The sequence below is a fragment of the Pseudophryne corroboree genome, chromosome 1 (genome assembly GCF_028390025.1).
Source record: "Pseudophryne corroboree isolate aPseCor3 chromosome 1, aPseCor3.hap2, whole genome shotgun sequence".
NCBI lineage: Eukaryota > Metazoa > Chordata > Amphibia > Anura > Myobatrachidae > Pseudophryne > Pseudophryne corroboree.
Window position 1 is genome coordinate 889,580,039 of NC_086444.1, and position 27,285 is coordinate 889,607,323.

General features: G+C 47.4%; 1 protein-coding gene across 28 annotated transcripts in view; it reads left to right on the forward strand.

Annotated features, from left to right (window-relative positions):
- Positions 1-27,285, forward strand: part of ANK2 (ankyrin 2) — a 939,290-nt gene that overhangs the window by 740,725 nt on the left and 171,280 nt on the right. For 21 of the 28 annotated variants that reach the window (XM_063920161.1, XM_063920164.1, XM_063920158.1 and 18 more), the window contains 5 exons: positions 8,637-8,735; positions 23,146-23,244; positions 23,834-24,031; positions 25,714-25,812; positions 25,997-26,095. In XM_063920161.1, coding sequence (XP_063776231.1) covers positions 8,637-8,735; positions 23,146-23,244; positions 23,834-24,031; positions 25,714-25,812; positions 25,997-26,095 — 594 coding nt within the window. The remainder of the gene's footprint in view (positions 1-8,636; positions 8,736-23,145; positions 23,245-23,833; positions 24,032-25,713; positions 25,813-25,996; positions 26,096-27,285) is intronic. The other 7 variants (XM_063920166.1, XM_063920177.1, XM_063920179.1 and 4 more) reach the window with 1 other exon arrangement.

Sequence of the window (27,285 nt, forward strand, 5' to 3'; positions counted from 1 at the left end):
TCCAATGGTGAGCTTTGCTAGGTGATGGGGACACTTCCCCAGCACCCCTGGTGTTGTCAGGCACCTGCTGGGCTGATAGACAGAGCAGACCATACTGACTGGAGTCAGAAACAAGGCCCACCCAGCTCTGGCCAAGAGCACTGGGCGGACATTTGGGGACTAGTAAACCCTTACAGTGGAGGGTTTCCAGGCACGCCGTGGGCAGAAGGAGGGCCTTGTTCGCCTGGAGCTGGCCGGGACCCCTGGGTTCCGGCCAAGCGAATGGCCCTCCCCGCCGGGGCGCAGGGAGCCACATCGATCGGGTTTGCAGGACAAAGAAAAGAGGACTTTCTATCGAGTACCCATCTTTTTCCTGGCTGGACTGTTCTCATCCTGTGAATCTCTCAGCTTGGTTCTCTTGGACGTAGCAGGACAGGTGATGCGCGCGACACTTTTGCAGTACACTCTCCTCTTTTACCCAGGCTCTTGGAACCACTCCCAGCCTGAGGGTTCAGCCGTACACACTCATCAGCATGACTTCCACAAAATGCAGTAACCAGTTCAGCACACTGGGGGGCGCTGCTCCCAGGAATAGGGAGCCAGGCCAAGCCCGGTCCGCAGGCTCCAACCGATGCCTGGAAGAGCCCCATTTCGGCCTCGGAGGGGAGATCGGAGGAACGAAAGACTGGAAGTCCCGGTGGGACTGCGCTTCCCCTGTCTGCCACAGGGGGCGCTGCACCAGGCGAGAAGGAGCTGGGCCAAGCCCGGTCCGCAGGCTCCAACCGATGCCCGGAGGAGCCCCATTTCAGCCTCGGAGGGAAGATCGGAGGAACGGGAGTCTGGAAGTCCCGGTGAGACTGCGCTTCCCCCATCTTCCACAGGGGGCGCTGCGCCAGGGAAGAAGGAGCTAGGCCAAGCCCAGTCCGCAGGCTCCAACCGATGCCCGGAGTAGCCCCATTTCAGCCTCGGAGGGAAGATCGGAGGAACGAGAGACTGGAAGTCCCGGTGAGACTGCACTTCCCCCATCTTCCACAGGGGGCGCTGCACCAGGCGAGAAGGAGCTGGGCCAAGCCCGGTCCGCAGGCTCCAACCGATGCCCGGAGGAGCCCCATTTCAGCCTCGGAGGGAAGATCGGAGGAACGGGAGTCTGGAAGTCCCGGTGAGACTGCGCTTCCCCCATCTTCCACAGGGGGCGCTGCGCCAGGGAAGAAGGAGCTGGGCCAAGCCCAGTCCGCAGGCTCCAACCGATGCCCGGAGGAGCCCCATTTCAGCCACGGAGGGGAGATCGGAGGAACGGGAGACTGGAAGTCCTGGTGAGACTGCGCTTCCCTCATCTGCCACAGGGGGCGCTGTGCCAGGGGAGAGGGAGCCGGGCCAAGCCCAGTCCCCAGGCTCCAACCGATGCCCGGAGGAGCCCCATTTCAGCCACGGAGGGGAGATCGGAGGAACGGGAGACTGGAAGTCCCGGTGAGACTGCGCTTCCCCCATCTGCCACAGGGGGCGCTGCGCCAGGGAAGAAGGAGCTGGGCCAAGCCCGGTCCGCAGGCTCCAACCGATGCCCGGAGGAGCCCTATTTCTGCCGCAGACGGGAGATCGGAGGAACGAAAGACTGGAAGTCCCGGTGGGACTGCGCTTCCCCCGTCTGCCACAGGGGGGCGCTGCACCAGGGGAGAGGGAGCTGGTCCAAGCCCAGTCCGCGGGCTCCAACCGATGCCCGGAGGAGCCCCATTTCAGCCTTGGAGAGAAGATCGGAGGAACGGGAGACTGGAAGTCCCGGTGAGACTGCACTTCCCCCATCTTCCACAGGGGGGCGCTGCACCAGGTGTGAGGGAGCCGGGCCAAGCCCAGTCCCCAGGCTCCAACCGATGCCCGGAGGAGCCCCATTTCAGCCACGGAGGGGAGATCGGAGGAACGGGAGACTGGAAGTCCCGGTGAGACTGCGCTTCCCCCATCTGCCACAGGGGGGGGCGCTGCGCCAGGGAAGAAGGAGCTGGGCCAAGCCCGGTCCGCGGGCTCCAACCGATGCCCGGAGGAGCCCTATTTCTGCCGCAGACGGGAGATCGGAGGAACGAAAGACTGGAAGTCCCGGTGGGACTGCGCTTCCCCCGTCTGCCACAGGGGGGGCGCTGCACCAGGGGAGAGGGAGCTGGTCCAAGCCCAGTCCGCGGGCTCCAACCGATGCCCGGAGGAGCCCCATTTCAGCCTTGGAGGGAAGATCGGAGGAACGGGAGACTGGAAGTCCCGGTGAGACTGCACTTCCCCCATCTTCCACAGGGGGGCGCTGCACCAGGTGTGAGGGAGCCGGGCCAAGCCCAGTCCCCAGGCTCCAACCGATGCCCGGAGGAGCCCCATTTCAGCCACGGAGGGGAGATCGGAGGAACGGGAGACTGGAAGTCCCGGTGAGACTGCGCTTCCCCCATCTGCCACAGGGGGGCGCTGCGCCAGGGGAGAGGGAGCCGGCCCAAGCCCGGTCCACGGGCTCCAACCGATGCCCGGAGGAGCCCCATTTCAGCATCGGAGCTCTGGCTGGGTTGCCTCTGAAAGGGAAGAAGACCTCTCTCTATTGTTCAGCCTGTATCCAGTCTCTGAGCTCCAAGGCATTTTTGGCACAGATCCTTAACTGCAGTTCCAGCCTCTCATCCACATCACCATCCCCTGAAGATCTGGCCATATCAATATGCCCGAGGGGTTCTTTTCAGGGTAGCAGATCGGGTGGAGCGCGCGTCATTCTAGTGAGCCATGCTCAGATTTTACCCTAGCTCCTGGAAACGTGTCCAGGCACGAGGGATACACGTCCACACTCATTTGGGGGAGTTCCAGAATGGGAAATTCAACACTTTTTATCGAGATAAGTCGAATAGCTCCTCTCCAGCGCCCGTGAAAACTATAAGAAGGGCCCCGGCTAGAGCCCGTACTGGGGAAAGTGGGAGGGGGCACGTGCGGCGCCCCCTGTTGGCCGCTGGGTGGAACTGCAGTGGGCCCCAAAAATTATGGGAAGGCACCCTGGGTTCCCAAAATTACGGGGAGGCGCCCTGACTGCTGCTCCTGTAGGGGGGCAGAGGGAGGGGGCACGCGCGGCGCCCCCGGTGGCCGACGGGCGGAACTGCAGCGGGGCCCCAAAATTATTGGAAGGCGCCCCAGGTCCCCAAAATTATGGGCAGGCGCCCTGTCTGCTGCTCCTGCAGGGGGCAGATGGAGGGGGCATGTGCGGCGCTCCCCGGTGGCCACCGGGTGGAACTGCAGCGGGGCCCTAAAAAATTATGGGAAGGCACCCCAGGTCCCCAAAATTATGAGGAGGCGCCCTATCTGCTGCTCCTGCAGGGGGCAGATGGAGGGGGCACGTGCGGCGCCCCCCGGTGGCCACCAGGCGGAACTGCAGTGGGGCCCTAAAAATTATGGGAAGGCACCCTGACTACTGCTCCTGTAGGGGGCAGAGGGAGGGGGCACGCGCGGCGCCCCCCGGTGGCCGCCGGGCGGAACTGCAGCGGGGCCCCAAAATTATTGGAAGGTGCATCGGGTCCCCAAAATTATGGGGAGGCGCCCTGTCTGCTGCTCCTGCAGGGGGCAGATGGAGGGGGCATGTGCGGCGCCCCCCGGTGGCCACCGGGTGGTACTGCAGTGGGGCCCTAAAAATTATGGGAGGCACCCCGGGTCCCCAAAATTATGGGGAGGCGCCCTGATTGCTGCTCCTGCAGGGGGCAGATGGAGGGGGCACGTGCGGCGCCCCCCGGTGGCCACCAGGCGGAACTGCAGTGGGGCCCTAAAAATTATGGGAAGGCACCCTGACTACTGCTCCTGTAGGGGGCAGAGGGAGGGGGCACGCGCGGCACCCCCCGGTGGCCGCCGGGCGGAACTGCAGCGGGGCCCCAAAATTATTGGAAGGCGCATCGGGTCCCCAAAATTATGGGGAGGCGCCCTGTCTGCTGCTCCTGCAGGGGGCAGATGGAGGGGGCATGTGCGGCGCCCCCCGGTGGCCACCGGGTGGTACTGCAGCGGGGCCCTAAAAATTATGGGAGGCACCCCGGGTCCCCAAAATTATGGAGAGGCGCCCTGATTGCTGCTCCTGCAGGGGGCAGATGGAGGGGGCACGTGCGGCGCCCCCCGGTGGCCACCAGGCGGAACTGCAGTGGGGCCCTAAAAATTATGGGAAGGCACCCTGACTACTGCTCCTGCAGGGGGCAGAGGAAGGAGGCACGCGCGGCGCCCCCCGGTGGCCGCCGGGCGGAACTGCAGCGGGGCCCCAAAATTATTGGAAGGCGCATCGGGTCCCCAAAATTATGGGGAGGCGCCCTGTCTGCTGCTCCTGCAGGGGGCAGATGGAGGGGGCATGTGCGGCGCCCCCCGGTGGCCACCGGGTGGTACTGCAGCGGGGCCCTAAAAATTATGGGAGGCACCCCGGGTCCCCAAAATTATGTGGAGGCGCCCTGATTGCTACTCCTGCAGGGGGCAGATGGAGGGGGCACGTGCGGCGCCCCCCGGTGGCCACCAGGTGGAACTGCAGTGGGGCCCTAAAAATTATGGGAAGGCACCCTGACTACTGCTCCTGCAGGGGGCAGAGGAAGGAGGCACGCACGGCGCCCCCCGGTGGCCGCCGGGAGGAACTGCAGCGGGGCCCCAAAATTATTGGAAGGCGCATTGGGTCCCCAAAATTATGGGGAGGCGCCCTGTCTGCTGCTCCTGCAGGGGGCAGATGGAGGGGGCATGTGCGGCGCCCCCCCCCGGTGGCCACCGGGTGGAACTGCAGTGGGGCCCTACAAATTATGGGAAGGCACCCCGGGTCCCCAAAATTATGGGGAGGCACCCTATCTGCTGCTCCTGCAGGGGGCAGATGGAGGGGGCACGTGCGGCACCCCCCGGTGGCCACCAGGTGACACTGCAGTGGGGCCCTAAAAATTATGGGAAGGCACCCTAACTACTGCTCCTGTAGGGGGCAGAGGGAGGGGGCACATGCGGCGCCCCCCGGTGGCCACCGGGCGGAACTGCAGCGAGGCCCCAAAATTATTAGAAGGCCTCCCGGGTCCCCAAAATTACAGGGAGGCACCCTGTCTGCTGCTCCTTAAGGGAAAGGGGGAATGTGTGGCACCCCCGGTGGCTGCCTGGTGGAACTGCAGTGGGCCCCTAAAATATATAAATCTATATTTTTTAGAGAACCAGTTGCTTTAATACAATCTGCATTGCACACACATACACACAGCATGGTCTGGCAAATGTGATTCCCGAGGACATGCCCGATTTTGATGCTGGGTAGTTGGGACATGCCCTTACTATCACCTCCTGTGGTCTGACTTGTGGGGACCTCATTTCAGGTCCCCACCATGTTGATAGTCCCTCCAGTGTTGGTGTGCTGTCCGGTCTGTGTCCCCATAAGGATAGGAATACGAGTACACACACACACACACACACTAGTTTTACGGACCCAGCATATACTGGGTCACCTCAGTCCCCAGCCCCGTGATTGGCTCCGCCCAGTTCTGGAAACCCCCCCATGCAAATCCTGCGTTTGCCACTGCTGCTGTTTTCTCAGTAGATCCCAGAGTCCACAATGGCCAAGCCGATTTAAACATCTTATGGTCATCATAAAATTACATGTAAAGGAATATCATAAAAAAAAAACAGTACAAACGAATTCCAGTTGTTGAGTATATTGGGGGTAATTCCAAGTTGATCGCAGCAGGAAATTTTTTAGCAGTTCAATCTGCAATCTAAATTGCAGTGTAAAAATAAAGCAGCCAGTATTTACCCTGCACTGAAACAAAATAATCCACCCAAATCTAACTCTCTCTGCACATGTTATATCTGCCCCCCCCCCCTGCAGTGCACATGGTTTTGCCCAACTGCTACAAAATTTCCTGCTGCGATCAACTTGGAATTACCCCCCATTGAATGGAAAGTAACAATATGGCACAAATGTCACTTTCCATATAAAATTGAATTTTTTTCTGAAATGCTCTTGTGCCCAAGTTAAATTAGGTTTTTGTAAACTCCCGAGGGCTTTTCATTAATTATGGTCCGAAATCAGAGTTGTATGCTATGTGGATGTTTTCCCAATTGAGTGATTATCGACAGACTGCGCACGTGCCGTGATCACACTGCGTATGTACAAAGGTACCTTTGTGATTGCGTTCGCAATGAGGATTCAATCGCTAAGTGATTGACAGGAAGTGACCGTTTAGGGGTGGTAACATGGTGCTAGCGGGTAGTGGTTTTAAAAACGCAGGCTGTTTACGGGGCGTGTATGTGTATTCTTGCGTATAGGCTGCATATGTGTACACAAATAGCGAATAAGTTGCTTTCGCTCAGGTGGGCGTCTGTTTTCATTTCTGGGTGGCAGCTTCACTTGCTAACATTAGCAGTTGCGCTACGCGTAGCGTAGAAAATCGCAATTGCATTAGCGTACAACTCTGACTGAGGCCTATGGCATAACCTTTTATCTAAATTTATATTAGTGGGTTTTGTAGCCAGACATCAAAATACAGTTAAGCAGTCTACTCTGGTTTTACCTACATTCTATTATTACTGCCTAGAAGTACAAATCTAGCATGCTTACTATTGGTTACAGTCATTCAGCGACTGCAGCAGTGACGCTGCATGTGTAGTTAGTTTGCTCTATGCCCTTATTGGCCCTCCTGTTACAGAAAGATCAATACTTCATAGCATGGAGAGAGGCGAGTTTGGCATGTGAAGAACACAATATATTTGTACTGTTATCCCCTTACGGGACAGGAAAGAGCCCACTACACTGATCACTTTAAGTTTACAGTGATCCCAGAATGCCGGAAAAATAGTCACACTGGAGGAGATGCTCTGACAGAGCAGGAATACCCCCTGCAGCAATTTCTTACACTATGGGGGTAATTCTGAGTTGATCGCAGCAGGATTTTTTTGAGCAATTGGGCAAAACCATGTGCACTGCAGGGGAGGCAGATATAACATGTGCAGAAAGAGTTAGATTTGGGTGGGTTATTTTGTTTCTGTGCAGGGTAAATACTGGCTGCTTTATTTTTACACTGCAATTTAGATTGCAGATTGAACACACCACACCCAATTCTAACTCTCTCTGCACATGTTATATCTGCCTCCCCTGCAGTGCACATGGTTTGACCCAATTGCTAACAGAATTCCTGCTGCGATCAACTTGGAATTACCCCCTATAATCAGCTCAGACATGCCTATTATTGTGTCATTTAATGTTCAGCCTATAATGGTAAGCTGTAATGATAGAAATGTTCTAAAATTCCAAATCAAATAAAGTATCTATAATAGAAAGAAATGCACACATGAATGGTAGGAAAGCCTGTTACTGCATGTCATCTTTGTCAGTAAGACAAGAGATTTCTTTTGTTTCCAGGATACACTTAGGGTAAAACTCATTTCTGGAATCATAGTCATGCACAGTACATGTTGTTAAAGTGATTACAAAATATATCAAATTTGCTTTTAAGGTGAACATCTGTGTATCAATATAATTAACCCCTCATCTGCCACCATTAACCCTCCATCATTCATCATCAGTCGCTCATCTTCCATGAGTCATTAGCACCCAATTCCTTAATCGCTTACCCTTCATTATTCCATTCTCATCATCATTTTCCCTTAGCCCGCTCATACTTATAATGTCATCCACCTGACCTCCCACCGCCTATGGATATGGGTCGTTGGGTTGACACAACTTATGCCGACAGTCATTAGGTTGACCACTATTGGTCGACATGAATTAGGTCGACAGGGACACTAGGTCAACGTGGTCATTAGGTCGACATGTATTAGGTCGACAGGTCGAAAGGTCGACATGAGGTTTTTTTTACTTTTTTTGGTGTTGTTTTCTTCGTAAAGTGACGGGGAACCCCAATTAGTGCACCTTGTCCCCTCGTATGGCTTACTTCGCTCGCCATGCTTCGGGCAAGGTGTATACAGTATAATATTCTCAATCTGCGCTTACAAACAGTGGCAGCTCATGTGGCCACAAATGGAGCCTTCACCAAACCCCATGGTGTGACAGTATATTAACAAGAAGTGGCCACTCATGGCGTTACCGTAAAACCATTTTGTAAAAAAAAGGAATACACAATCATAGATCGGAGAATTTTCACACTTAAATTTCACATACACAATCCCCTTTTCATATTGGATGTCTGTTCTGAAACTTGGAAAGAACAACACAATAGTGCAAATAATTGATGGCAACCGTGTTATGAAAAAAATATTTTTTTCGGGAGTTATCGTAACATCAACCATACATTAAAGTCAGGGCCCGATCCAGCCATCCACGAACAAGCCACACAGATCTTAGCCAGAATACATAAATGAGAAACATACTGCGCTACTATATTTGTCAAGGACACCTGCGGCCAGGGCCCAGAGAGAGCATGCCACAGGAGTAAGGACAGATAGGGGAATACAAGTGGAGGCTACATCTTATATAACCTTATACTAAAAGGCACTCACCATGGGACATTCCCATGAAAGGTGCCAAACTGTACCGTCATCTGTTTCCCTCCCTCCAAACTTCACTAATCTGATGTCTGATGGGCAATTTTTTTTTTTGTTGTTATGTTGTTTACCAGGTTTTCTGTACATAACCATGTCATTTTAATATAACTGTATATCATTGGATTACAGTATGTTTCGTTGAAACTTTTATTTCTCTGGCAATGCAGAATGGGATTACCCCCTTGCACGTGGCATCCAAAAGAGGAAATACAAATATGGTGAAGTTATTGCTAGACCGTGGAGGCCAAATTGATGCCAAAACCAGGGTAAGATACATTTCAAAGAATGTATTAGTTTATTGATTTTGCAAGTATTATTTTTCTCTTTCCAAACTTTAAAGAACAAAAAGTCTGTTGTTGTAAGATTAGTCCTGCAGGGCATTTATATGAACGAAGCAAGCCTACAAACCGGACCATTTTCTGTATCTGCTTATACTGTTCTATGCTCAGGTTTCAGAGATGTTAATTATTAACTATTGTTAATTTAAAATGACAAGCAGTTATTATCCCTGATCATTTTGCATTGTTCTACTTGTAGTTGATATGTCATTTTTACCAGAACATTATGACAGCTAGTCTGCTACCATTACTGCACAGTAATAAACAATACTAAAACTTCCACGTAGTGAAGCCCTGGGATCTATTTTCTGAAACAGAAGTTGCCAGGCTCCTTTGTTTGGAGTTGTAGAGATGGGCATAGCTATAGTGGGCGTAGGGGCTGCCATTGCTATGGGGCCCAGAGGTTTAGGTGACCAGGACCCAGGTTATATATTTGCATACCAATTTTCCCGATTTACCTGCTAAACAGTTGGGTCTGACTCATTGCCCAGTCCTCAGTGAGAGGTGTGTAGTGGATGTTATAATGTTATGGGAGCACTGCAATGTGGCCTAATCTGAACTGGGCACTGCAATGTGGCATAATCTGAACTGGGCATTGCAATGTGGCATAATCTGAACTGGGCACTGCAATGTGGCATGATCTGTACTGGGCACTGCAATGTGGCAAAACAAACTGGAGGCACTGTAGTCTGGCATAACATGAATAGGGGGCACAGTAATGTGCCATAATATGAACTGCAGACACTGTATGTCATAATTTTGCTTGGGAGTATTGTGTGGCATAATGTGTACTGGCAGCCCTACAATGTGACATATAGGGAACTAGGGCACTACTATGGGGTATAACATTAACTAAGGCCCTGTAATAGTTCCGAAAATAAACGTAGGGCACTATTATGGGGCATAAAATTAACAATTGCTGTGGATAGATGCATTGGGACTGGGACCCCTCAATGTTGCTATGGGGCCCATAAAGTTATGGCTGCACCCCTGGATATATAGATAGACTGACTGACTGATAGCAGTGGTAAAAATCAGGCTTGTTGGGATTTATCACCTCATGTGAGTGGCTAATATCATTATCAGCCTTTGTGATGTCACTGCTTTGTATAGAACTTTCAGTAATCAGCTGTATTTACTAGATAGATAGATAGATAGATAGATAGATAGATAGATAGATAGATAGATAGATATGCTGGCCATACACTAGGTCGATATTGTGTACGAATACACAATTTCGACTCATACGCTGCATCGCATGCACATCGTACATTATTTTGGTACCATTACGATGCGATGCGCGGCCCCGCGGGTCGAATGTCGCATCCACAGATCATACGCGCAGAACATATTATCCGTCGTAAATGTATTCACATCGTACCATGGGGGTCATTCCGAGTTGCTCGCTAGCTGTCGTTGTTCGCAGCGCAGTGATCAGGCTAAAAATCGGCATTTCTGCGCATGCGTATGCCCCGCAATGCACACGCGCGGCTTACGGGTACAAAGCCCTTTGTGGTTTTGCACAGTTTCTAGCAAAGTTTTCATTCGCACTGGCGGCCGCTAGAAGATTGACAGGAAGGGAGCGTTTCTGGGTGTCAACTGACCGTTTTCAGGGAGTGTATGCAAAAACGCAGGTGTGTCTGGGCGTTCGCTGGGCGGGTGTATGACGTCAAATCCGGACACGAATAGGCTGAAGTGATTGCAAGCGCTGAGTAGGTTCAGAGCTACTCAGAAACTGCACAAACTGTTTTTGCAGAGCTCGGCTGCACATGCGTTTGCACTTCTGCTAAGCTAAAATACACTCCTCAGTGGGCTGCGGCATAGTGTTTGCATGGCTGCTAAAACTAGCCAGCGAGCGATCAACTCGGAATGTTTTATCCACGTATACGGCGATCAGCATCATTTTTGAGCGACGTTTCTGTCCAGGTGATCACCTGCTTTTTTTGTGAGGCAACCAATCGATTGATAGATTGTATGCTTCATCGTATGCACGTAAAACTCCAAATTGTGTGTTAGGGGATCCTAGGGGGATTGAAGGGAAATCTTATGAGGAATCGAATCCGATGCTGGTAATACTAATGTATGGCCAGCGACAGACGGACGGACGGAGTTCTCATACATCTTGCCTCAATACGCCTTGTAGCGGGAGATGCCTGGTGTGAGTGAGCTGACAGGTCCCGTGCAAAAAATGCATCTCATTTGCAATGCTATGTGAACAAGATGAACAAGCTAACTGCTGATTAAAATTATATGCGGCATGATTATATTGTCTGTGCGTCTGCGGCTTTATCTGCATACAAAATGGTACGCTCCAGTATTTTCTAGGAAAACACTGTAGCGTTCTAGGAAAACACTGTAACATAGCATTTCGAATGCAGATACAGCCGCAGTCATACACAGAATATAGGCATGCCGCATATCAGTTTAATCAGCATAAACTGCTTGGGCACCCTATTTGTTCAGCAAAGAAGATGCATTTTAAATGGAAAAAGTTGCACGGCATGGCGTGACTAGTAGGGGTTTTTTATGTACCAGCAGGCTAGATGTATGTGGACTAGAGATGAGCGCCACGAGCCCGGATCCGGTTTTCCTGTCTGACTTGGTAACCAGAACGAGGCAAAACGTCATCATCCCGCTGTCGGATTCTCGCGGGATTTGGATTCCATATAAGGAGTCGCGCGTCACAGCCATTTTCACTCCAGTCTCGGAGAGTGTAGTGAGAGGACGTGTCTCCCTCCTCAGTGTCTGTGTGGGGGCGGGAAAGTGGGGTGGCGAGTCTTGTGCTGTGTTGTGCTGCTCAGTCCAGTCCAGTGTAGTCAGTGTCTTATGCTGCATCAGTCCAGCCAGTCAGTGTTGGTGTCCTCTGCTGCTATATGTCCTCAGTGCTGCTGGCTGCTGTATAAATCCCTTGCAGTTTTGCTGTGTTGTCTTGCATCAGACCAGGGGAAGTGTCTTGTGCAGCATCAGTCTAGTGACCAGTCACAGTGGTGGTGTCCTCTGCTGCCATATATCCAGTGTTACTGCCTTATATTTCCCGTGATACTGGCGTATAATTCCTGTGATACTGCCATATAATTCCCGTGATACTGCAGTATAATTCTCGGAATACTGGCATATAATTCCTGTGACATTGCCGTATAATTCTCGGAATACTGGCGTATAATTCCTATGATATCGCCGTATAATTCCTGTGATACTAGCGTATAATTCCTGTGATATTGCTGTATAATTCTCCGAATACTGACGTATAATTCCCGTGATACTGGTTTATAATTCCTGTGATATTGCCGTAAAATTCCTGTGATATTGCCATATAATTCTCGGAATACTGGTGTATAATTCCCGTGATACTGCCGTATAATTCCTGTGATAGTGCCGTATAATTCCCGTGATACTGCCGTATAATTCCATATAAATCCATATAATTCCGTATAAATCCAGTCCAGTGGTGCTGCCATATAAGTTCAGTGGTGCTATATTGTGCTGTATATTATTTACTCCAAATAAAGGGGTTATTAATATGCCAGCTATTTGATATTCCCCCCAGCAGTGTCAGATACACATGTCCCCACAGCGCCAGATACATATATGACCCCAGTGCCAGATACATAAATGCTCCCACAGCAGAGGCGGATTGGCCATAGGGCTCACAGGGAAGATTCCCGGTGGGCCGACGCACCTGTGGGGCCTGTTTTGTTTAAGGACATGTGGTCCTTTTTATAGACATAATGAATAAGATGCAAAATAATTTGCATATATGAAAATTACTTTGCCACTTAGCCTGTGATTGCAGATGATCTAGTGTATGCTCTGTCTGCCTGCTTGGCTGACATATAAGATTGAGTGAATAGTGATTGGGATACGGTTGGTGTAATAAGCAAGAAAATATATCTTTCTAAAGAATGATATAGTTTCCTAAATTCTGAAGGTGTATCATATAATGTGCTCATAATATTTAATTTACATTTTTTTTTTAAACTTCCCCCTTGATGCTGGACATGCCAACTATCTGGAAAGTCTTGGGGGGAGGGTGCTGCTGCCATGGCCCATGGCTAGACCTTACACCTCTGGTGCTGCCCATGTGGAGCCACTAGTACAAATTTTTCCAGGGCCACTTTTTGTTCCCAATCCGCCCCTGCCCCACAGTGCCAGATACATATTTGCCCCCACAGTGCCAGATGCCATATATGCCCCCACATTGCATATATATATACAGTGCCAGGTATATATATGCGCCCACAGTGCCAGATACATATATGCCCCCACAGTGCCAGAAACATAAATGCCCCCACAGTGCCACATACATAAAAGTTCCCACAGTGCCAGATATGCCCCCACAGTACCTGCTGTTTCGGCGACGAGGGAGTTGGCGTGCTGCTGTGGGCGGACTACGCTGACCTACTCAGTGCACGCTATGCGACGCTGGCATCTGACGTCAGACGCTGGCGCCGTACAGCGAGCACAGATCAGTTTAGCATAGGACTGCCTACAGTACTCACCCTAACAGACAGGAGGCGGGCCGGACGGACGTAGGCTGGCAGCTGCTGTAGGCTACAGGACAGGGCCGGCTCCAGGCTCCAATATGGCGGCGCCAGCGTGCGGCACCCATTAAGGGTGGCGCCCTGTGCAGCTGCTCGAGTCGAACATGCCTAGAGCTGGCCCTGCTAACATATGTGATCAATATCGCAATACGGTGACGGAGGCCCGGGCTCCTATATGGCGGCGCCCATTAAGGGTGGTGTCCTGCGCAGCCGCTCCAGTCGAACATGCCTGGAGCCGGCCCTGCTAACATATGCGATCAATATCGCAATACGGTGACGGAGGCCCGGGCTCCTATATGGCGGCGCCAGCATGCGGCATCCATTAAGGGTGGCACCCTGCGCAGCTGCTCGAGTCGAACATGCCTGGACCCGGCCCTGCTAACATATACGATCAATATCGCAATACGGTGACGGAGGCTCGTGCTCCTATATGGCGGCGCCCATTAAGGGTGGTGCCCTGCGCAGCCGCTCCAGTCGAACATGCCTGGAGCCGGCCCTGCTAACATAATATGCGATCAATATCGCAATGCGGTGATGAGGCCCACCGCGATACCTGTGAGGTGGTCTGCGTGGGGTCTACCGTCACCTTCCTGGGCTCTCCTTCCCCTCAGCTGCCGGGAGCAAGCCCCCCCTGCAGCTGGAAGGATCTCCGGCTGCGTTGCTAGGGGGAGGAGGAGTTTACCTTCCGGGTCCAGGCTTCCTGGAGGGGGGTCGGCATCTGCGGCGGCAGGTTGCGGCGGTCGGCGATAAGAAGCCCATAGACTTCTATAGGGTATCGCCATGCAAAGTTGCCGATACCCTGGACGCTAAAAAACCGGGCCGGGTCTTAGTACATTTGAAAATGCGGTAAAAAACCTGAAAACAGGGGTTTTACTGCATTTTTTTCCCTTAGTAGATCACGCCCTAAGTCAGCCACTGTGATGTAAAGTTTGCTTCAGTTATTATCATGTCTTGCTCTCTGTAGCATTATTTCAGCTGCAAAGATCTCTGGGAATTTTGCAGTGTATTATGGGGGAATACATTATATTTTCTTTTTAAGAAAGCTGCAAGAAAGGATCAAGGTAAACATATGTTTTGTTATTGTATTAAAATATATTGTTTCTTAATTCTTATTTCCAATCTAAATAAAATATATTTAGCATATTTTCTGAAACCATTAACATTAAAGCGGGAAAGCACATCCAGATTATAAATTATTTAAAGATTTCTTATTTTCAAGAGACTTTTCATTTATAATTAATTCCTGAACAGATTTATATCTTCATTATGTGGTAAATTATTTAAGTCACTTCAAAACACTGTCACTTTAGAAATGTATTCACTCTTCATTATGACTGGAAGACTGCGCTCAGCACACGTTCAAATGGCGTCTAGCGTACCCACTTCCCTCCAGATGTGTCTAGACAAATGTATTAAACAGCAAGCATTTGGAAAGTCATTTTGTGGGGCGGCAATGGGCACATTGCAGACATTAAAGCACATTAAAAGGTACATTCTTGGGGGCGTGGCTACGCGGACATGGAGTAGCAGCTAGAGATCAGCGCTCTCCATCTCCATATATTCTGATTAACCATCCACCATCCTGGTGGCTCTCAAGTCTGACCTTGGCTGCTGCTGAGGTGTAAGAACTCCCGTCCGTGTGCGGGTCCTGGATCGCCCTACTGACGCTGTAACAGTGGGACCGGTGCTTGGCGCGGAAAGAAGACGCTGACGCCATTGCAGGACGGGCGCAGCAAGAGCTGCTTGTCAAGTGCGGACTCAGCCTGCATACGACGGAAGCCCACGAGACAGGAGGGGTGAGAGTGGACATCAGTCCGGACCCTGTATACAGGTGCAAGTTGGCAATTCCACCCTGCTTCTCGCGGCCAGGATCCGCTGCTGTTTCTCCCTCTGCTCCACTATATGGTTCCCCTGGGGAGGAGAGGGGGCCACTACTGGAACTGATCTGCTGGTATTCTATAGGGGGGGATAGTGTACCTCAGCTCGTGCTGGACGGAGCTGCAACGCTGGAAACGCAGCCTTCTTCCACACACTACAAGTGGTCCTACTAGAGACATATAACCTGCAGAGCCCTTCCCTCGCTTACTATTATAGCTCTATCCGCATTGTGGGGCTCCTTTTATTGCCGCTGTGTATAAAATCTGTACTGCCTTGCACTGTTGGGGGTGCTAGTTTCTCACTGTATACCTAGCCGGCAAGCCCAGCTGTCTGTTCTTATAATTGCTGGGGCTCTCTGTTTGTATTGCTCCCCATGGACATATCTCCTCCTGGCTGGCCCTGGTCCCTGTGACAGCCTCCCCTGCTATCTAATGCAAGTAGTGTGCCTACGTATGACTACGGGGATCTCTTATATACTTCTGTGACTTTTTTCTTTTCTATTGTTTGGGATTTTGGAAAAATTTTATCCACTACTGCACATCTGTTGTTTGTACCACCCTTTCTTACCTTCCATCACCAGTGACTCTCCTTATACTATAGCGTGATGGTGAGACCACAGTAGGTGTCAGCAGCTGCTAAGCTGGAGAAATTCTCTAGGATGCCCAATCCTTCTCGCAAAGAGGCGACTCCTGACCGAGATCCCTCCTTCCCACCGCCATCTCCACAGGGTTCAGCTGCCTCTAATGCTTCCCCTGATGCAATCCTTCAGAAAGTGTTGGATGCTGTGGCTGCTTGTGAGTCTAGATTGGCGGAGAAAATAGGTCAGGTTCAGTCTGACCTATCATATTATACATCATGACCTCCAGAAGGATCGGGAGCGGGTAGGGGAGGTGGAGACTCGCACGTCCACCCTGGAAGATTCAATGAACACGCTGTGTACTAAGGTTTCTTCTGTCACTGCACAATTAACGGATGTACAAAATAAGTTGCTGGACATGGAGGGCCATTTAAGGAGATGTAATGTCCAATTTGTGGGCCTGCCTGAATGAGAGGAGGGTCAAACTCCTGAGAAGTTTTTGGAAAAATTACTCTGTGATTCCTATGGAGCTGATTCCTTTTCGCCCTTTTTCACTGTGGAAAGAGCTCACAGAGTCCCCTCTCGGCCCCTCCCACCAGGGGGCTCCGTCTCGCACCCTGATAGCCAAGCTTCTTAATTACCATGATAGAGATGCTATACTATGGCTGAGTCGCATTAAAGGCCCATTGCTGTGGAATGTCTCTGTATTCCCGGACTTTGCCATGGAGGTTCAGAAAAACAGAGCCCAGTTTACTCCTGTTAAACAACGTTTGCGTGAACTGAACATACCCTATGCAATGATATTCCCCTCTGAGCTCAGAGTTGTAGTTGACGGGGAAACTAAATTTTTCTCCATTCCAAGGGAGGCCTCTATGTGGCTTCATGCTGGTCGGCCGTCGAGGAGGGCTATGGCCGCAGACTGATACTATGTGACTATTTATTTTTATGTGGTTTCTGATAATTGCATTTCTTGCTGAAATGTTTTGTTTTCTCTTTATAGCAGTTATGTGTGTATTTTACCAATGCTAACGCCTAACTCTATATGACTGCATTTAATGGGTGACTAGATGTAAGTATGATGGTCAAGCCTGTACCTGTTGGACAAGTGGACCACTTGTGGATGCTTGTAGTTGTGCCTGGCAGCGACTTTGAAAAAGTCACGCGGTACGTGACGAAACGCGTCCGGATCCCGCCTCTTCACACACCTTGCTCAGGTGTCTCATCTGGTGCAATCTGAACGGATTCAGTTGGATCCACACTTGACTGCCCAGCCGTTACGAGTGATTGCCAGAAAACACGCTGCTCAAAACAGCCATCCTCACCAGGCGGCTTCTCATCTCCTCTCCGCTGCACAGTGGATGTGGGCATCGCAGGTATCACGGCCGGGGACGCCCGGCTCATGACCAGCCCACTGAAGAGGTAACATCATCTGCCCACACTACATGGTGACTATAAGCACTCTGCTATCTGGAACTGCACTTGCTACATAATATCCACCTCCATCTCGGCTATAATTGGCAGCCTGTGGAATACGGATTTTATAACTATTCTATTCATCTTAATTTCCAATTGATAATTGATATGAGACATCTTTATACCCTGAGACTAATAAGGTGTGATCCCCGTGTTTATTGGTGCCTTATATGGTATTTTTGTTGGTTGATTTTATGATGCAATTTTAATAAATGTAAAAATCTTTTTCTCACGTCGGCTCTCTCTTTCCATAACTCCTGACATACAGCGCAGCCGTTTTTCTTTTTTGTTTGTTTGCTCTTTCACTCCACATAGTGATATCGGCAAGCGCAGTATCTCAGGAGCTGCTTTTTATAAGGATTTTTATTATTTCATTATTCCTGCTTCTGAGGCGCTGTTTTAGCAGTTAATTGGTTTTGATACTGTTGTTTGTATCTAATTATGCAGTAACTATGCCTACAATATTGAATATTGTCACTGAATTTGGGAGATTTTCTGGGTTGTTAATTAACTGGGAGAAATCTTGTATTATGCCTTTAGTGTGTCGTACCCCGGGACTCCTCTCATATCTCTTCCACTTCAGTGGGTGGAGGTATTCAAGTATCTAGGTATATGGATATCTAATACTCATTCTCATTATATTGTCCTTAATGTACAGCCTCAATTAGACTATTTAAAATCCAGGGTAACTGTTTGGGGGAAACTCCCACTTACAATATCTGGGCGTATTAGCCTTATACAAATGACAGCGCAGCCCAAACTGTTGTATGTACTAGAGCACTCCCCAATTTACATATCCCAAGCCACGTTTAAACGGATAGATAGCACATTATCCTCGATAATTTGGTCTGGCAAACGGATGCGGATTAAACTAGCTACCCTGACCCACACAAAGGAAAGTGGTGGGATGGCATTGCCCTCTTTTAAACTCTACTACTATGCTGCACAATTGGCCCATATTTCTGAATGGATAGCAGATGGCACCGGGTTGGCTCTTCCGACTCTGGTTGTCTCTGACATGACACCGGGGCTTACACCTCTACACTGTCTTTTGTCAGGTAATATTGGGTTAATTAAGTTGCCGTTGTTTAAACAAGCAATATTGGTCTGGAAGCAGGCTAATGTTCTTATGCAGATGGAAGGATGGGACCCAGAAACTCCACTGGATGGCACAAGTGGTTTTGGGGAAATGGCGGAATTACAGCTACGTGGAATATGGAATAGATGGGGTGTTACCTCTATTGGTCAATTATATTTGGGGTCCATATTTAAGACTTGCACCCAGCTACAGGTGGATTACTTAGTCCCCCGTAACTATTTTTTTTATTGCCTGCAGTTGAGGCATCCCTGTACTTCCCAATTCGCTAATAATTCTATTTTATTTACAGGAGTTTCCTATTAAACAATTGTTAAAATTGCTGGGTGACTCACATATTGTCTCTCAGATTTATTGTAATTTACTTGCTGCCCACCATGATGATGATCTGCCACACCTGCGGGATCAATGTGAAGCTGACCTGGGTTCTTTATCTCAGGACACCTGGGATGCTGCTTTAACTGGTCCCCGCATATTCTCAACTTCCACCAGGTTTCAGCAAATCCAACTATTTATCCTCCATAGAGTTTACCTGACGCCTGAACGATTGCTCAAGATGGGGTGTAGGGAGGACTCTAAATGTCCTAAATGTAACTCTTTGGAAGGTACGTTTTGGCATTTACTATGGGCGGCATAAATTAGTTCATTCAGGTCTGAAACCATAAGGATTATTGTCTCCACTGGAATTCCCCGAGTTGTGTGTACACCGCCAGTGTGCTTGTTAGCTGCATTTAAGGATAAATCCACTCAAAGATACATTATAACATGTGTACATTGGTAAAAGTTTGTCTGGACAGAACGTGGTTGGCTACAAATGGCCCTAGGATTGCAGAATGGATTTCGTTAACTAATGAAATGGTTAAACATGAAAAGTTTGTGTATTTATCTAGGCAGGCAGAGTCTAAATATTACAAAATTTGGGATAGGTGGCTGGATTCGCCGTTTATGCAGAACTAGGAGTTTCTGATTTAGATTATATCTAGATATCGGCTCTGTGCTGGTGCATTGGCGCTTTTGGTCTATTATAAGGTCCTGTCGGGTGCCTCGGCCTATATTCTTCTAGGTCATGCCCACAAGAAGATGATGACACTGTATGCGGTTTACTCTCCAATTCTTTATTATAATAACATGTATTGTACATTACAATTGACATTTGTGGTGTTCTTTTATTGTATAATGGGAGTTGTTGTTTAATTATGATTGTGCATAAAATCAATAAAAACTACTGAATTAAAAACAAAAAGGTCCATTCTTGTAGAAAGAGGAATGGAATTGAAACACAGTAAAGGACCTTATTTTTTAAATTTTTTGAATGTGATAATATTTACCAAATTCATTCAAATTTAGCGATCTACTTTTGACAGACCCAGATAACAGACCGCCGCCACCGAAGAGTTAGACGCAGAGTGATAGTTTATCCTATAACTTTGCTACGGGGCTCGGCGCTTGCAAGCCTAATATGCATATGCATCCACCGGGTCTGATAGGAAGGGATATGAAGCATGCAACTTCCTTAAAAATAGCAATAGCCTATAGCAGTGGTTCTCAAACTTTTTAGAATCACGGCGCCCTAGAGTATCAGAATTGTTTTCATGGCACCACTAGGGCAAAAGTTTCTTATTGAGAAATTTAGAAAAAAATATGAATTAAGTAAATTGTGTTTATATGTCATCCGTTGGTTTAATTGTGTGGTGAGGGACAAGATTTGCTTCTATTTGTTCACATATTTTATGATTGGCAGCAACCAGCGCTGGTTTTGCCTATTACATTGACCATAAATAATCTTAATTGCTCCTGGACCACCAACCCAGGGCACCCCTGCAAGTGCCTTGAGGCACCCCGGGGTGCCACAGCACACAGTTTGAGAACCACTGGCTTATATGCTTTTAAGGGCTAATGCCATATGAAGATGAAATTAGCTCCCGGGGCCAAATTCCAGAAGCTTGGTAAATTTGCAGATATCACCCCAAAACAGGTGATATCCACAGGCTGTCCCATATAATTCTTTTGATTAACAGTCCCGTAAATGTTTAAAACATGTATACATGTGTATTTGATATCGCAACCTCCTTTCACCAGTTTTATAGGACACTGGCCCTGTCACATGCAGTCACGTCCTCATTTAACCATAAGGTAATAATCATATTGTTGGACAGATCACTACCTCCTGTAAGATTAGTGTGCACTCGTCTCCTGAAATACTATGTGCTGCTGAACTTTCTACTTGGCTGTAGATTGCCGTTATCCCACCATCTTTCAAATTAGGGATATACTGTAACTAATGAGTAAAGCAGCACTGATCGGCAGCCATCAATGATCAGCGATCTAATGGGGAATCATTTTATGAACCATAGTAGTGCCATACTGCAGTTAATGTCATGCCCCATAGTAGTACATTCATTTATTCTATGAACCATAGTACCCTTTTTCACATTATGTCTCATTGTAGGGCTGCCAGTACACATTATGCCACACAGTATCCCAATTCACAAATATATATAACGGTGTATGTGTGAGAGACACGCTAACATGCACACCACACACACACACCCACTGATAGTTTCAGGTGCAAATCAGAATTAATTGAATATTAATTAATTATTCTCTAGCTGTGCTGATCACTTTAAAACATTACAATCTGCAGCTCCCACACAGTAGTCTGAAATGGTCAACAAAATAACACTTAAATATGTATAGAGAGCGTTTTACAATTAATAAATATAAAATTTAATTGAAACAATAATATTAATAGAATTTCATATTGAGTAAATACACAGCCTGGGTGCCCTCCCATGGATTTGTTCAGAACCCTTGATACATACAAGACAACAGGGCGGCACTCCTCGGACTTTCAACCACAGGAAGACAGCTACACCAGCTTCATTTCATCAACGTTTCAGGTGTCTAATATTACACCTTTCGTCAGGATACCTGACCTGACGAAAGGTGTAATATTAAACACCTGAAACGTTGATGAAATGAAGCTGGTGTAGCTGTCTTTCTGTGGTTGAAAGTCCGAGGAGTGCCGCCCTGTTGTCTTGTATGTATCAAGGGTTCTGAACAAATCCATGGGAGGGCACCCAGGGGCTATTCTGTGTTAATGTGGAGTGCCTGTCTATCTACAGGAAATAAATATATATTTGCAGAGAGAGTTAGATTTGGGTGGGTTATATTGTTTCTGTGCAGAGTAAATACTGGCTGCTTTATTTTTACACTGCAGTTTAGATTTTAGTATGAACACACCGCACCCAAATGTAACTCTCTCTGCACATGTTATATCTGCCCCACCTGCAGTGCACATGGGTGGTTATTTTGAGTTAATCGCAGCCAGCCACTTTTTGCTGCTGCTGTGATCAACTAGCCCACGCCTATGGTGGAGTGTATTTTAGCTTAGCAGGGCTGCGATCGCTTGTGCAGCCCTGCTAAGCTAAATAAAATTCGCGCAGAAGTAGACTAGGGCTGGACATACTTACCCTGTGCGATGGATCCAGCGATGATGGGCCCGGCTTTGACGTCACTCCTCCGCCCTCCGTTGTCCTGGACACGCCTGTGTTTTACTCACCACTCCCCGAAAGCGCTCTCCAATGGTCCGGAGCCGCCCATCCACGCCTCCTTCCTGTCAGTCTTCTTAGCGTCCGGCGCTGTGACCGCTTCCGTCGGTAGCCGCGACGTAACCCGGCGACCCCTGTCACCAGGCAACGTCGCGCACAGCACCCTCCACGCATGCGCATTCCGCACCCGATCGCACTGCAGCGAAAAACCGCTGCATGCGAACGGGTCAAAATGACCCCCATGGTTTTGCCCAACTGCTAACAAATTTGCTGCTGCGATCAACTCTGAATTAGGCCTAATATATTTATTAACCCACTCACCAATAAATTAAATACATTTATAGAGATAAACCCATTTAAGATCCTCTAATTATTGTGTGCTCCGTTTACACAGTTATTGGACAGAATATTATTTGCCTCAAGTTTGAAAGTTTATTTTCACCAATGTTGTCATTGTAATGGTGACATAGAAATAATGGATTACAGGGGTGTAACTAGAATTTTGTGGGCCCCATAGCAAAATCTTTAAAGGGCGCCCCTGCCATTAACACTACAATGCCCCTTAGGGGAGCTGGAGAGAGAGAGAGAGAGAGAGAGTGTGTGTCAGGGAAGGAGAGAGAAAGAGGTGAGCAAGAAAGAGTGAGAGTGCCAGGGGGAGAGAGAGAGTGTGTGTCAGAGAGAGAGACACAGTGTCAGGGAGGGAGAGAGAGGAAGAGAGCGAGACAGTGTCAGAGAGAGAGAAGGGGAGGGAGAGACCGGTATCAGGGAGACAGTGTCAGGGAGAGAGGGAGATACAGTGCCAGGGAGATAGAGAGACAGTGTCAACAGTGTCAAGGAGAGAAAGGAAGAGAGGAACAGTATCAAGGAGAGAGAGGGGGAGAGAGATAGTGCCAGGGAGAGAGATGGTAGCACAGAGGGAGAGAGAGACAGTGTCAGGGAGAGAGAGAGTGTCAGGGATAGAGAGAGACAGTGTCAGAGAGAGAGGGAGTGAGAGATATAGAATCCAAGGTCAAAATCTCTGGTAGTGGCCTTCTACGCAACTCCAGTATGAACCTAAGTAACTCTTTACCTCGTAAGAGAGAGAGAGACAGTGTCAGGGCGAAAGAGAATAATAATTTGTGCCTGTCATTTATTTACACATGAATTTTGGTTTTTAACTAGATGAATGAATGATTTCCTAATGGCATCCTGTTTTATCATTCTGTTTATCATTCTGTTTCAGGATGGACTTACACCACTACACTGTGCAGCACGGAGTGGACATGACCCAGCTGTGGAGCTGCTTCTAGAGAGAGGAGCACCACTTCTTGCAAGAACAAAGGCATATACTCATTGTTTTTAGATTCAGAATATTCAAGACTGATTATTGTAAAAAAATAATAATAAAAAAAGCACTTTCTTAATACTGATTGTTGTAAATGGCTGCACTAAAACCTGCAGACAAAATGTTGTATATATACAGTACAGTATATATGCTGCCTGGCAGTATGTTACTCATGTTACTCTTGGCCACTGTGTATTAGAGGCTTTCAGCACGATAACATAGACTTTTCACATGAATGCACTCTAACAATGCTAATATTCCCACGCTGTAGTTCAGATGCATGTTGCTGTGAGGGGATAAGTTGGCATAGTTTATATAACTTTTTATACTTTAATTTGAACACAGAAATGTATGGAGGTGTTTTAAGGCCTAAATAACTCATTTAAGAATGACAGGAGCCCTGCTTATTACAGTGCTTTTTATAGAGACTGTCTTAAAGTAAGAGGAGATCTCACCTCATCCATCAGGGCCATACAGTAGCTAGTCAAAATGAATTATCAGTTTTTACTGCCTTAAAAGAAGCAATGGGTTGGAAATGTGGTATTGATAACGGCTTATGTCATGTTTTTTTTCTGTTTTGGTGTAGAATGGACTGTCCCCACTTCACATGGCTGCTCAAGGGGACCACGTGGACTGTGTGAAACACCTACTGCAGCACAAGGCCCCTGTGGATGATGTCACCCTGGATTATCTGACCGCCTTGCATGTTGCAGCACATTGTGGGCACTACCGAGTAACCAAACTTCTCCTTGACAAGAGGGCAAACCCTAATGCCCGTGCCCTGGTAATGTTTCCATAGTATTACTACAATAAAAAAAAAAAAAAAACAAGACAAAAAAAACCACACATGCTTTCATATGTCAACAGTAGCACATTTTGCCATTTATATTTACAAACTGTCGCTTTTTCATCACTTAAACCCTCAGAATTTTTTTATATATATAAAAAATTGCAGTAGTAAGTAAAAGATTGGTGGAAAGCTTTGTATGTGATATGCTGTTTTTAGGTTACTACAATTACAACACTTTTAACACTGGCATAAGTGATGGGATTTGTATATGGCTATATGATAAGTATATAAAATTACAAGTAAATAGAATGATTATTATTATTATTCTTTTTATTATACCCTTAAGGTTTTGAATAGGATTTGGAAGGCAGACTTCCTAGTCTATGGATGTTTTCTCAGCTGGTGACACCATTTGCCACTGGAATTTTATTTTACACGTCTGTTCTTCCATTTTTATTTCTGTAATTATTCCCTAAACAGACGTTAACTGGGTTTATAGCAAAGTTTTCACACGCTGCAGTAGCCAAAATACACTTTTCCTCCGTCTTAGGACCATGCATACCGCTCTTCTTACCTCTGCCTAGGATGTTGCCATGAAGTGGTGAGAAGGATCAAAAGGGCTGTGGCAAATGTTTCAAAACTAGTGAAACCTTTCTGCTCAGCCACTACTAAATGAAGAGCAAGATGAGAGTGTTGCGCCATGCCATTCTAATTCTAATGCCTGAGGGCACCAAAGGAAACAGTGTCTTTCTCATACCTTATATAAACTAACATACAGTTATAAAACTTATGTTTGTTAGACTGCTGGTGTTATTATTGTTGTGGTTTATACCTGCCAAGATGTTGTTACTTTGCACAGGCATACATTACAATCAGATTATGCACATTTAATACATCACAAACTGAAAATGATTAGCAGTCTGGAAATAAGCAGCACCATTTAGCACAGATAGAGGTTTATGGATGAACAGGCTTTCAATGAGGTGCAGTGGTACAGCCTCTTCAAGTGATACTTCAAGGCTGTGGAATGGTTAAACATTTGCTCATCTATATTTAATACAACACAGCAGTGATTATTGTAAAAGCTACCACAAGCAAAAGAACATGGAATTTTATTTCACTGAATTGTATGTACAGTATACAATCTGTTCTGAAAATAATAACAATACTTACAATATCTGCTTCAGGCTTGGATGAATATAAACATATGAACATTGCATAAATGGCTTTTTTCTTCAGATTAGTTCATTTAGCACCACACAGGTGATAGTTTATAGCCAGTAGACACCTACCTGATAGACAGAGCATTGTTGCCTATTGTGATTGTCAAATTTGAAGCTGTAACGTCATGATGAGCTACTAAAGGATGACGAGCAAGCAGGGGCCTATTGGGTGCAGAGTGTAGATTACAATAATGTTTTCTACCATTACTGGGGAGTAGGGGACTCCACAAATGGTGTATTTGTCTTCCTGAAACATGTTGTGTTCTTTATAGCAGCGGCTAGCTGCTGGTAGCAGATCACCATTGTACAGTACTTTTACCTTTACGATGAGAATACCAAGCTTTACCTACCTGAAGCCAGCATACATTCGTGTACTGTATATTACACTCCTCGTGAGATATGCATGATTTGCAGGATATGCATGAGTTTCTAACAAGTTGTTTTTCTAAACAGAATGGTTTTACTCCATTGCACATTGCCTGCAAGAAAAACCGTATCAAAGTTATGGAACTGCTAGTGAAATATGGGGCTTCAATCCAGGCTATAACTGAGGTAGAACAGGTTTTCATAACTTCCAGAACCATCAAGCCATTTCCTGCTTCCCCCTGTCCTGTTTCTGTGTCTCTCCTATTCACTGTCATCTCTCTCTATTCTTTCGACATCTGCTTAGCTGTACCTCTAGACGCCCCCTCGGTCTTGTGCAGGGGAGTAAAATACCTGTTGGTTTATTTCACAGTCTGGTCTCACTCCAATACATGTGGCTGCATTCATGGGCCACTTGAACATAGTCCTCCTTCTGCTGCAGAATGGAGCCTCTCCAGATGTCACTAACATTGTGAGTATGTCTTACAAAAATAAACACAATAACCAGAGTTAATGTATATATTCTAGCCTGCTTGAGAATTACTGTATATCATTTCACCAACTATGCTTCTTTATGTGATAAACAGTCTAACCTGTTGATGTGCACGTCATTAGGTGTATTTTGCCATGCAGAAAAATCACTTACAGCGTTCATCTGATCTGTCTGTCTGTCCATATATACCCACTAAACAGGCCTTCCCAATTGTGTGACTTCAATCATTTTTAAAAGGTCACACAAGAGAGCACAATCAAATTATTATAGGGTAAAAACAAATACCAATGTGGACCAGCTCATGTGACCAACTTACTTTTATCTAGATATCTAAGCATTTTTGTGTTACTCATTGATTGGCTAAGAGCTGAGTGTACTTATGTGTGCAAATATCACGTTTGTGTCTTGTGCGCTATCAATAATCCATTGAAACTGTCTTACTGGAGAGGCATTTAGTTTGTTTCTGTACAACTCGGGATTACTTTATCTGCAGCGTAAAAACTCATGGGGAGATTTATCAAAGCTTGGAGAGAAAATAAAGTACCAACCAATCAGCTCCTGTCATTTTTCAGACATAGCCTGTAAAATGGCAGAAGCTGATCCAAGCATTGATAAGTAGCCCCCACAGTATGAATCATTTAGACAAGAAGAAGTTAATGTACAATAAGGCCACCAAGTAAGAACCTTACTCACAGCAGCCCATATCCAGTAGATCTAGTGTCTTTGCAACAATTTCCATATACAAGTATGGCAACTATGTTGTTGGTAACCAGGTCAGATGATCTTATCACTCAGCACTTAACCAGAGTTCCCAGGTACTAGTACCGTTGGCTGATGACTGCACATGCTGGTAGATTAGGGTCATTGGCAATATTTTCCACTTGTCCTGCTTGGCTTCTGATAAATCTGGGTTGGTAGCTGTTTCAGGTCTCTCAAGAAGCAATTTAGACTGTGTATGATCTACAACAGTGGTTTTCAACCTCAGTCCTCAAGTACCCCCAACAGTTCATGGTTTCCAGGTCACTCAACAGTTGAACAGGTGTATTCATTACTCACTGACACATTTTAAAAGACCGACAGGTGGAGCAAATTATTTCACTTGCAATCCTGTGATATAGAGCAGTGGTTCTCAAACTCGGTCCTCAGGACCCCACACAGTTCACTTTTTC